Here is a 13030-nt window from a genome sequence, read left to right as displayed (position 1 = left end):
AGCTGCTGAGTTCCCCAGCAGCGTGAGGGCTCAAGCCCAGGACTGTGGGCACACTGGGCTAAATGACAGTAAGGTGGTTAGAGCCCTGAGATGAAACATCTGTGTGGCTGTGCATTATGATCGGGCTTTAATGGATCTCCACCCTCCTACATTCCACCCCATGCCCACAGGTAGAGAGGAAACAGCCCAGACCCAACCCCTCTGGGACCCTGGGCCCAGTCATGGTCATAATCAGATAGCATAATAAGAACCCAAAATTGCCGCTCTCTTGCCCCAAACTGAGAATGCCATGCTTCTACAGCCATGCTCCACTTTGATTCCTTTATTCACAAAGGCCCCAAGAGACATGCCCTTTTATGCCCCCATTAAATGCAGCACCCAAACAGTACATGATATCACCTACGTTCTTCTCAGCCCTCTGCTGGGAAATGGAAAACATCAGTCCCAGGTTGGTCCCTCCTGGGAGTGGATGAGCAGGTTTGCAAGCAGGAGCATAGCTCTTTTGGAAACGGACAGCTGAGCCACTTCAGAGACTGCGTCCCTGTGCATTACCTGTCTGTGGTTGAGATGAAGCATCATGACAAGACTACAGGTAGAGTTCCCCAAACAAAGAGGACCTTCAACAAAGAAACAACCTTTCTCTAGAAGTAAACATAGGTTCTGTTGGTCAAGGCATTAGGATTTCTAAATCAAGTCATGGGGTTTGCATAAGTTACTAAAAACTTCATGAGCACAGAGTCTTGAAACCATTGACAGGATAAAAAAAATTGTTATGACCTGTGATGAACTTTACATGGAAATGGTGATCATAAATGTATTACTAGTCTCAGTTCTGATCAAAAGCATTACAATGGGGAGTGAAGGATGTCCAGACTTCTGGAGGGACAGAGGTTTCCTTCCAAACTGCCCATAATATCAAGATAACTGAGGTCGACTGTGTCTGAGGAAAAGTCCTTAAGCCTCAGGGAGTGTCCCTCTGTCAACCAGCCCACAGCACAGAAATAGGCTCAAGAATAAAAGATGTAGGTGAGTGGCTGAGCCAGCCAATCAGAGTCAAATCAGGAGCTATAGGAACAGGAAGCTGAGACTCTCTGAGGACCAATCTGCTGAGTCTCTGTGGTCTTTACTAGAGGCTGGATGGATGTTGAATCCACATTTGAACCAGGCACCAAGTTGTTCTGTGCTAGGCAACTCTTGGCACAATCATGACAGATTTTGGTGCCTTTCCCGGCATGCTGTTTGCTCTCTCTATAACCACTCAGCTTCACCCCTTTCCTCAGCCAACCCCACAGGCCCCCAGAGCTTCCTCCTCTCAAGGAAGACAATTTCTTTGGAACAGGGCGAACTGTATGTCAAAAGGGACCCTGGAGAGGACACTATCTTAATACAAAGCTAGGAACCTAATGTGGGAATTCCAGGCACACAGTAGGAGTAGAAGTCAATGGCTGGGCAGGAAGACCTACAATAAAACCACCATTTCTCTTAATTAAGCCACAACCAAGACCCTCCAAGGCTGGCACTGGGGAAGTTCTCTGCATGGATAAGGATGTGAGATCTCACAGCCCAACTGTGCTGCTGAGATTCACTGCCCCTTTGGATGGGACAGGGGTGTATTACTAATTAACTACCAGCACTATGGTAGCCTTAGTAGGGGAATATGGCTCTCTGTTTAATATGCTGGTTCAAGCATAGAAAACATTCTTTCCTAGCTGAGGCAAGGCTGGAACATTTAAACAAGAAGTTTGGGGTGCTAAAAGGGAAGCAGGAAGAGCAGAGCCCAAACGGCAACTGGACATGGCTGTCCTCCAGGGCCTATAAGCCACGGCCCATCTAGCTCTTGGCCCGCATCCACATGGAAGGCAACATCTTGGCAAGGGACAAGCCTGCTTCTTTGCCTTCCATAAAGTCCAGAGCCAAGAAAGAAACCCATGCAAAAAGAGAAATTCCCACTCCCACCTAAGGTTCCCCTTGCCGGGTCCAGCTTCTAGCTTCCTTTGGACCAGATTCTCGGCATAGGAATGTCCACCTTCCCCCCTTAGGAATCCCAACAGGTTGAACCCGTCAGACAAGCTGAGCATCAGCACAGCAGTTCTGCGTGACAGGGGACCCTCCAACACTCCCCATGCTTACTGCTCCTCACTGCTGGCGAAGCCCATGTTCCAGGTCTTATGCCCATGCATAGCAAGGACTAAGGCTTCCACAGACTGGGAAATTTTATTCTATAACATCCCCTGCTATAGAAAAATCACTAATAGCAGGTTTCACATACTTTACTTCATAGGCACGTAATATTACGGCTCTGGAATACCACATCATCAGCCACCAACTTTACCACCTGAGGACACTGAGGGCTACAAAGGAGTGATGCCTGCCTGCAGGCTAAGCCAAGGGCTGCCATCAATCTGCTCCCCTCCCCAGCATCTGAATACCCAGGGCAAACTCTGTGCCTAGAACTTAGTAATGTTGCCACAGTTTAATTATAAGTCATGTGGCCATGAATGGACCTCTTTTTTTTTTTCCACCACTTTCAGTGACACAGTGGAAGCTCTTAGTGGCCCAGCAATCCCCTCCAAGCCAGCAGTTCTGCCCGGAGCCAGGCCCATTTGGGTCTGATTCTTTGTCTACCCCCACAGCATAGCTACCCATCCTCACCATGAAGCAGAAAGCAGGAGCCAGCCTCTGCCCAGCCCCACTCCCCTCTGCCTGCTTGCAATTCCTGGGGGCTCCCTGGCGAGACTCTTGACAGGTTCCTCTCTTCTTCACAACCATTCATGCAGAGCCCTGCATGTGGTCACACTGAGTAAGCACTGCTCTACACAATTAAATGTAATCAGGCCTAGGAGAGTGGCCTTATTACCTTATTTGAGGTGTGGGTGATTCAGAGTTGTCCATTCTGCCATCCATTTATTCACCAATTAATTGAGCATCTGCTGCATGCCAGGTACTATGGAGACACTGGGGATGGAGCAGTGAGCCAGAAGAATGCAGTTCATGCCTGAACACAGGTCACAGTCCAGTGACTCAGGAAAATAGTTAGCAAAATCCCACAGCTGTCAATTCACAGGCTGGTGAGGATGCCTAGAAAGACTGGGTTGGGGGAAAAGCACAGGTGTCTGGGACTGAGTCTTGAGGAATTCTAACAGCTGTAGGCAGAGTAGAGAAGACTCAAAAAAAGAGCAGCCAGAAAGGCAGGAGAATCAGGGAAGTGGAACTGATGGGAGCCAAGACAGGAGAGGCCCAGGGGAAGGGTGCAAGCAATGCCAACACGTGCCCTTGGGTTTAGCACCTTGGAAGTCATTAGTGATCTTAACAAGAACGACTTCAGAGGCAGGATGGGGACAAAGGCTATGTTGGAGACAGTTGAGGGCTAAGTGGGAAACAGTGATTGCACACAACTCAGAAAATTTACCTGTGGAAGTAGGGACAGACGTAAGGTGGTAGCTGGAGGGAGATGCGAGTTCAGGATTTTTCTTTAAGTTAAGAAAAATTAGGTCATAAGGAATTTCGTAAGGCACTGAGAGATAATAGCCAAGAGTGGCCAAGTGTGGTTGAGAACCTCACTCATCAGTAATGAAGCAGAGGGACTAGGATATTGGTAAGTGGCAGCAGTGATGAAGGGCTGAAGGTGGGCTTAACTAGATGACACAAGCTTCAAAGGAGGAATGGTTTTGCAAGACACAGGAGGTGAAAAGGACTGGAGGTGACAGTAGGGAATGAGAAGGCCTCACAGCTGCCCACTAACCCAGGTTATGCAGGGTCCAGGAGAAAGAGTAGCCATTGCATAGGAGGAGATGTTTGCAGACCCAGGCAGGTAAGCTCCACAGAGCTTAGGAGAAGAGTGTGGGAGAAGGTGAGGAGAGATAGTGGGGTTGAGATCAAGGACGCCAGACCAGTAAGAGGTTAACACCACAGGAAAGATTGGAGGGCTTGCTAGGGACTTGTCAAAACACCATGAAAATAGCCAAGTAGAAATGATTTCTTGGTTGTCCAGGCAATTCTACTCCCTCCAAGAATGCCAATGACCAAGACCTGATCCCATACCCTGCACCCACATCTGCTTGGCCACCTGCACAGCCCAGGTGTGGAGAGACACTTTCAGGAATAAGTTGCACTGCACTTGACTTTACCCTCAAGTCAGTAAATTTGCACTTCTTGAACTCTTGTTGTACACATGGCCTTCAGGAACACAAAGTAAGACACAGCCCCATCCTCAAATCGCTCGTTGTCTAGTAGAGAAGAAGAGGGACGTAGGTGAAATGCTAGAGCTGTAGGAGCTGTGGGAACCCGAAAGGGAGGTGGAGCAATGTTGTGTGATGTGGTTAAGGGGAACTTCCCAAAGGAAGTGGGCTCGAAAAAGCCGGATCACTCAAGACTGGCAGGGCTCTGCGCATGGAGGGAAGGCTGTGGCCAACGACAAACCCCCGGGTGACTTCGAGGACCCGGGAGAGGCCATGGGGTCTCAAGCTGCGGCAACGATGTAGAATCAGAGCAGAGAAAGATTGTGGGAGGAATAAGGGCAGGACAGGGGTTATACTTGGATGTGGAGTGTGAGGGAGGCAAAACAAACCAACTTTAAAGAGCCATCTGTGGAGAACACAGCCTCTCCAGATGCCTCGATTCTATTGGCCGAAAGGCTCTGAGGGACCATCTGTTGTTTTCTCAGAACAAGTACCAGGGCTTCGTCTTTGACATTGTGACCAGACGGGCTTTCGACATCAGCATCACGGTCCTCATCTGCCTCAACATGGTCACCATGATGGTGGAGACAGATGAGCAGGGCGAGGAGAAGGCAAGAATCCTCAGCGCAATCAACCAGTTCTTTGTGGCTGTCTTCACGGGCGAGTGTGTCATGAAGATGTTCGCCCTGCGGCATTACTACTTCACCAGCGGCTGGAATGTGTTTGACTTCATCGTGGTAGCCCTCTCCATCGGGAGTAAGTGAGCGTCACGTGTGGTTGGGAAGCCCGGCCTCTGCTCGGGGCACTTTGGCTGCTCCTTCAAAACCGAGGGGACAACCAAGAAACTTTGTTGACACGTGTTATATGTTAGAGGAGCCTAGTATTTGCTGGCCACCAAGAGCAGCAGATTTAAAATGCCCCTGGGCCTCTCCGTGAAATGTAAAGGGGCCTCGGGCCTCCCCATGCTGTCATGGAGTGTTTCCAGGCACCTACTATGTGCACAGCCCATTGCCAGAAAGAACTTTGGGGGCTGAACTCCTCCCAAGAGCGTAAGATGGCAGAGTTTCCAGTGGGCCTTATCTTTTCGTTCTTCAAAGCAGAGTGAGGGCTGTGATGTGAGATGAGTCATGAATACTTTCTGGAAAGGGAGGCGGTTGCCAGAGAGGGAGGCAAGACTGGGAGGAGAGTGCTCAAAGGACACTCTTGAGTCAAGAGTGGAATTAAATCTCTGTGTGACTGTCCACTTAGGGAATAGGAAGGGTAGGAAAGTCAGGAGATTGATGCTATTATGGCCTAGTCTGGGTGTTGGGAATGGCAGGCCCAGTGTTCGGGGTCAGTGGTGTTCAGAGAACACTAACCGTCAGAGGCGGGGAATGGAGCCGCCACACCTGAGCGCTCGCAGAGCTCTGAGCACTGGGCCGAGCTCCACGGATCTTCCCAGCAGCCCTGCAAAGGGGTGTTATACACTTTATACATTTAAAACCTCATTTTATACATTCAAAATTGAGCCTCAGAGATTAAGAAAGTTATGCAAGGTCACACCATTTGCAATGGGCGGAGCCAAATTTAGACCTTGCTCATATTCTTCTAATAAACTAGCTGCCTCCCACCAACAACCAAGAGACTCTCTCTGGCCTTCTGTGCGTTAGCTGAAGTTAGGCCTTATAAAGTCCAAATCCCAGCACACCAGCTTTACTTTCCATTATAAATACATCTCGATCTGTTATGTCATGGCCTGCATGCTTTTCAGGTCAAGGCTTAGCTATAGATTTAATATTCCATTGATCTACCGTCAAGAGCTAATAGCATCTAAATACAACTTGGCAGCATTTAATCAATCTCCCTGCCCTGGTGCTGAAACAGCCTTGGGTTGTGTTTATTTGTTTGCGGGGTGGGGTGGGGGGGATTTTAAATTTATTTCTGTTTTTGTTTTGTTTCATTTTCCCATTGCTGCTGTTTTTTGTGGAAGGTCTGTTTTGTTTGCTCGTTTGCCTTTCTCAAGTGAGAGACTCTAAAGACCATTGAATTTTAGATTAGGGAAAGGAGCTTGCTGATGTGACTTCCCATATCAGTACTGTAGAAATGAAACACACTCAAAGTTCTCCATGTGTGATGGGGACACTTTAACCACAATTCCCATGACCCACAGGAACACCAACCACAGGGCAGAGAGCACTTGCAGAGACAGCCAGGAGGCAAGTGGAAGGACCTGCCTAGCCATCCTTCTGTTTCCCCCGCCCCTCCTCCTTCCCACCAGTAAGACATGTACCAAGTAATCATTACAAGTCTGAAGACTGATTCCACCATGAAGAGGAAGTAGACCAGTTGGCTGGCTGAATCTTAGTAAACTGTATAGATACATAAGTACCTCATACTATGAAAAATGTCCCAGACTTTAAAAGAGAGGCTTTCATAAAGATTTTAAAATCCAAAATTATAATTCTTTCCCAAGTCTCTTCCCACTTCCTTCCTCCTTCCCACACAATACTGTGAACACACCTTCAGATGACCACAGGCAAGCAGGAGAAGAGGGTCGAGGCGACCCCGACAAGGAGGGAGAGTGACCACCACACCCCTCGCCATTTGTCCTGAGAGGCTCTGAATCCCATCTGACCCAAGCACCTTGCCCAATCTCTGGTGGTCCCAAGGGGACCCCACAGGTCCCCAAGATCAAGCTTCACAAATCTTCAAGTTAGTTATCACATAGACATTCATTCTTCCTCTTTCCACCTTGGTTCATAGTTGGGGTGGGAAGCTGTAACTGACCCTATAAAGCCCATCTCCAGCCCTAGCATGGAGCTCAGACACAGCGGGAAGTGAAAGAAACAAATAAAAGCCATTCTGCAGACAGCTGGCCATTCAAAGGCATTCTGCTGTAGCTGTCAGCAAGTTGCCCAACTCCTCAGGCCCCATTATAATTAATATCAGGCTCTGTACAATTATCCACAGGACCATGTGTCAGGAACTGAGTCAGTCTTCCCAGTAGGGGACAGGGGGATGAATCGTAGGGGGTCCTGGCCTTCGCACAGCACAGGACTGGGGGAGGAGAAGACACAACACACAGCCTGAATTCTTGGGAAGAACGGGGTCTGTGTGCATGTAGACTATGGTGCGATCACTCCCACCTGAACTAGGCTGCAGAGATAAGGTTTCAGCCAACGACATTAAGGAAGAAGATATCCTGGGTGGAGGGAAAGATAAGGACACGGTAGGCAGGGTCAGACTTGTGAGAGAAGGAATGTATGCGGTGAATACTTCCTGAGCCCCTAATATGTGCCAGCTGTGTGCCAGGCTCAGAGCACCCAGTGCCCCTGAATACACATGCTCATGCAGAGGTCTCTACAGAGCAGAGATGGGGGAGTGTGAGCTCAGCCAGCTTTGTCAGGGTGCATGACTACAAGTACTAATTAGACCATTTCCCCCCTTTAAGGCCTGGTGTTTTCCGCAATTCTTACATCACTTGAAAAGTTCTTCTCCCCAACGCTCTTCCGAGTCATCCGCCTGGCCCGCATCGGCCGCATCCTCCGGCTGATCCGAGGGGCGAAGGGGATCCGCACGCTGCTCTTCGCCCTCATGATGTCCCTGCCAGCCCTCTTCAACATCGGTTTGCTGCTCTTCTTGGTCATGTTCATCTACTCCATCTTTGGCATGGCCAGCTTCGCTTACGTCAAGTGGGAAGCTGGCATCGACGACATGTTCAACTTCCAGACCTTCGCCAACAGCATGCTGTGCCTCTTCCAGATCACCACGTCGGCGGGCTGGGACGGTCTCCTCAGCCCCATCCTCAACACCGGGCCCCCCTACTGTGACCCCAACCTGCCCAACAGCAACGGCTCCCATGGGGACTGTGGGAGCCCAGCCGTGGGCATCCTCTTCTTCACCACCTACATCATCATCTCCTTCCTCATCGTGGTCAACATGTACATCGCAGTGATTCTGGAGAACTTCAGCGTGGCCACGGAGGAGAGCACCGAGCCCCTGAGTGAGGATGACTTTGACATGTTCTACGAGACCTGGGAGAAGTTCGACCCGGAGGCTACCCAGTTCATTGCCTTTTCTGCCCTCCCAGACTTTGCAGACACCCTCTCTGGCCCCCTGCGAATCCCAAAACCCAATCAGAATATATTGATCCAGATGGACCTGCCCTTGGTCCCTGGAGATAAGATCCACTGTCTGGACATCCTTTTTGCCTTCACCAAGAATGTTCTGGGAGAATCTGGGGAGTTGGATTCTCTGAAGGCGAATATTGAAGAGAAGTTTATGGCAACCAATCTTTCAAAAGCCTCTTATGAACCAATAGCAACCACCCTCCGGTGGAAGCAAGAAGACATTTCAGCCACTGTCATCCAGAAGGCCTATCGGAACTATATGCTGCACCGCTCCGAGACAATCACCAACCCCCCAGCTGTGCCCAGGGCTGAGGAGGAGGCTGTGTCACAGCCAGATGAAGACTTTGTTGCATTCATGGCAGATGTGCTCCCAGACAAACCTGAAACTGCCTCTGTCACATCTTTCCCACCATCCTATGACAGTGTCACTAGAGGCCTTAGTGATCAAGTCAACATAAGTACATGTAGCCCAATGCAGAATGAAGATGAAACTACCAGAAAGGAAGCAACTGCCCCTGGGCCCTAGGGGACATGCCAGCATGCACACACCAGTTCTGATGTGACCTCCTGCTCTGTGATAACTCTTTCCCACTATAGGTGGCACCCAGCTACCACCTCATCAATGCATGCCCATGCCTGGTCACAGTGTCAGAACTGGGCAGGGAATGTAGTTGGTGCCCACCTTTGGAGAAGCCCCCACATACCAACGGGAGCCAGGAGTCAAGAGCATCTCCACCAGGACTTCCCTTTAGAGTTCCAGTATCAGGTGATAGGCTCCCTTATTTCCCAGAAAATGTCCATGGTCCTTGATTGTGACCAGCGCTTACATTTATTGAGACAGACTCCTCAGGACCAGAACTTCCAAAGATATAGGGCAATGCTGAAGGTCTGAAATGCCACATAGAGATTGGCAATATTATTTAGGATTTTGCATGACTGCACGTTGAGAGATGCCAGACAATTGCTCTGGCCCAGGGAAACACCTGTGGTCTGTGTCATGAAAGGCCTTTGAGATATCCATTAAAATTAATATTTTTAAAGGTATATCAAGACCAATGTTATATCTTTTAAATTATCTGATACTGACATGTGTCATAAGTCACTTCTTCACTTTCAGGGTTCCTGACATTTTGCAGTTGGAGCCCGAGGCTGAGTGGGGCAGGAAGAAGCCCTGTCCTGGGAGCTCGTTCTAATCCTAAATCCTTCACTGATTGCACAGCTGACCTGGGCCAATCTCTTTCCCCTCTGAACCTCGTTTTTCCCACTTGTAAAACTGGTGAGGTGGGGGACAGAATGGACACTCTCTCGAGCCCTTACATCTCTTGTAGAACCCAGTGGTGCTCTGTCCCAATTCAGATGAGAAAGACACTCTCTTCTGAAGCTGCAATGGGCAGATCTTCCTGCTGTGTAGCTTAAGAGGCAGCCTCTGATACATTCCAGGGTCTGCTCACATCTCACAGAAAGACTCCAAGGAGGAAGGCTGTCATATTTCCCTGGGCCAGGTCTTCATGATCCAAAGAAAAGAAAACAAAACAAACATTTTGAGAAAGATAATCTGGGAGATAAAAGGTACGGTCAGTATTTTCTTTAATCTATTCTACAAATGTCATTAAGTGTCTATTACATGACATGAAGTGCTCTAAGCACAAAAGATAATGGGAGTTGAGCCCTAAAATTGTCATTGGATTTTTGTAGTGAAGGGAGTACAGGTTGTTGGAGGACAATATTCAGGCCAAAGGCATATGGCAGGTCTTTAGATGAAGGAAAGCAAGAAATTCATGTGTCTTCATAAAACAGAAGGATCTGAAGGACAGCCATGATCTTCTATTGTATCTTGGAACATTCCTGGCCGCAGTGACAAGAATCAGGTCAATTCACTGGCATATATTCAATCACTTCCTGAGATTTACCATTTATATAATTACAAAGCCTAGAGGCTGGTCCACCTCATGTGTCTCATGGATGCAGACTTTCTGGGGCCGTGCTCTCCTTTCTCTGTCACTGTTAGCCCATCAGAGGCCAAAGAGGCTTTCCAGCTGCTTGGTGGGGTTTGCCAGCACCCACAGATGGAGGTTAACAAGACAGTGATGGGATAGCTGAAGGCACAGTCTCTGTGTATCGGTACATGTCAGATGTCCTCCAGATGTCTGGTTTGTATCTAAAAGATGAGGTTAGCAAAAAAAGGCTTTTCTTCCCTAGTTCCGATGAATCAGGTGTACACACGTTGACTGCCACTTCTGAAGCATCTAAATCTCATGCAGCTGATGAAATGCCATCTGAGAGGATGCTACCCCAAAGCGTTTACACAACAGCTGGGTGAACAGAGAGCTCAGGGGCTGGTTTAATTTACGTGTGGATGAATTCAATGTACCCAACTGTCAGACTAGTTTTATTAAGGAGGTGATATTTTTCTCAAAGATACTCTTGTTACATTTTTTTTTGCCCCAGGTTGTGAGCTGAATTGGCTCCCCTCAAAAGATAGGTTGAGGTCCTAACCTGTGGTATCTGTGGGTGTGACCTTATTTGGATATAGGGTCTTTGCAGATGTGATCAAATTAAGATGTAATCATATTGGATTAAAGTGGGCCCTAATTCAATGTCTGTTGTCTTTAAAATATGAGCAAAAACAGAGACACACAGGGAGAGAGAAAGAGAGAGAGATCAAAGACAGCTGTGTGAAGGCAGAGCAGAAACTGGACTAGTGCAGCTTCAAGCCAAGGACTGCTGGTGACCACCAGCACTGATGTCATAACTCTGGTCTGCAGAACTGTGAGAAAATGAATTTCTGTTACTTTAAGCCACCCAGTTTGTGGTATTTTTTTGCAGCAGCCCCAGGAAGCTAACATATCCCACATCTTTCCCCACACAGATGCATTTCCCAAATTATAATGGGAACCATTGGAAAAGCGATGCATTATATATATGCATCTTGTATTACACAGTGTTTTCAGAAATGTCTCCAATACAACGCTCGGTGAGCCCTTGAAAATTTCACTAGATCTAGTTCCAAAGTCTACCTGATGGTCCAATTACAAGGCAGGAACTAGACTTGTAGAGGCACAAATCTGAGTGGTCCATGTCAGATGGAGAGCCAGAGCTGCCTTCTCAACCTCACCCACACGAGGTGGCAGTGGACTCTCTGGCCCAGAATATGTGAGTGTACCTTAGCACCAAAGGGAGAGAAGAGCCAGAACACTGGTGTTGATGGTGTAAATACCTGAAACCTGCAAGTTCTTTAACATATACCTCCACCATAAACACTACCCTGACTTTTTATCCATTAAACAGTGTAACACACAGACATAGATGGCCAAGAACTTTCAGGGACATTCAACCAACACAGACGGGAAGATGTAGACTGAGCCTTGGTGTGCTAAAGCAATTACCTTAAGACAAAAATGGTGTCACTTTCCCAAGTACTAGTGATGTGATGGAAAATCAAGAAGACCTAGCTTCATCCTGGAACTAAACACTGGCTGAAGGTTAAAAAAAAAAGAAAGCAATTCCAAAATTTTCAGTAGTGACAAGCTAGGTTATTTGAATCAACCTGGCATTGAAAACAGTAGAAATGCTAGACGAATATCCAACAGCAATAATATGTAAGTTGGAAGGATGTAAAAGGGTAAGGGCTCTAAAGTTTTGTTTTTATCTGGGAAGAAAGTAAAAGTTTTTATTTTTAATGTACTTTGGCAAGTTAAGAATGCATGACTTCATTACAAGAATTGTCATTAACCCACCAGAAACAGAGTACATAATTTCCAAAAGAGGACAGGGGGAATATTCTAAGAAATAATTAGATAATCAAAAAAGTAAGTTAAGAAAGGGGATAAAAAAGAAATATGGAATATGTAGAAAAGACAAAGTAATGTAGTATATTGGAACACAAATATATCAATAATACATTAAATGTAAATAGACTAAATACTCCAAAAAACAGACAAAGATTGTTAGGCAGAATAAAGCAAATTCAAATATATGACGTTATACAGAGACACATCTAAAACCTAAGTTTACCAAAAGGGTAAAAATGGAAGGAGAGAAAGAGATACCAGGTAAATATTAATCAAACAGCTGCAAAATAAATGTTCTTTTCAAGAACTTAGGGAACATTTACAAAAATAGTCCATTAATTCTAATGACCACAGAATAAGATTCAAAAAGTTTCCAAGGGATTCAAAGCACATGGCATGTTTTCAGACCATCATATGACTTAGCTGAGAATCATAACGTATGACAAAGATGTCATTGCACAGCAGTGAGGAAAGAGTATCTTCCTACAGATGGTGCTAGGATAATTGTGTCCTTGTAAGAGAGAAACAAAAATTGGACCTCTGCCTAAAAATGTACTTAAAAATCAATTTCAGGTGTACCTACGTGGGAAAGGCAAATCTGTAAAGCTTTTAGAAGGTAATAGAGGAACATGTCTATATGACCATGGAATAAAGAAATACTTACAAATTTGACTGCATTAAAATGTAGAATGTCTATCTGTTCAAACATGTAATTTAAAGGATGAAAAGACAACCTATAGAGTGGAAGAAGATATTTAAAGCACTTACATCCAACAAAAGTCTAATATTCAGAGATTTTTACTAACTTCTACAAATCAATACAAAGTGGACAAACACAGGACAAAAAAGTGGCAAGAGATCTGAAGAGACACTTCCCAAAAGAAGAAACAGGTAACCAGTAGACACATGAAAGAGTGCACAGCCTAATTAGCAATCTGGGAAATGCAAATTA

The 13030-nt window shown here is 46.7% G+C and overlaps 1 protein-coding gene across 3 annotated transcripts in view; it reads left to right on the top strand.

The window, feature by feature from the left end:
• Nucleotides 1-9288, top strand: part of SCN10A (sodium voltage-gated channel alpha subunit 10) — an 80488-nt gene extending 71200 nt beyond the window's left edge. For all 3 annotated transcript variants that reach the window (XM_037014326.2, XM_037014325.2, XM_037014327.2), the window contains 2 exons: nucleotides 4664-4934; nucleotides 7609-9288. In XM_037014326.2, coding sequence (XP_036870221.2) covers nucleotides 4664-4934; nucleotides 7609-8813 — 1476 coding nt within the window. In that variant the 3' untranslated portion in view covers nucleotides 8814-9288. The remainder of the gene's footprint in view (nucleotides 1-4663; nucleotides 4935-7608) is intronic.
• The last annotated feature ends 3742 nt before the right edge of the window (nucleotides 9289-13030 follow it).

Source organism: Manis javanica, chromosome 15 (genome assembly GCF_040802235.1).
Source record: "Manis javanica isolate MJ-LG chromosome 15, MJ_LKY, whole genome shotgun sequence".
NCBI classification, from domain to species: domain Eukaryota; kingdom Metazoa; phylum Chordata; class Mammalia; order Pholidota; family Manidae; genus Manis; species Manis javanica.
Note: the sequence above shows the minus strand (reverse complement) of the source record. Positions and strands in the feature narration are given on the sequence as shown.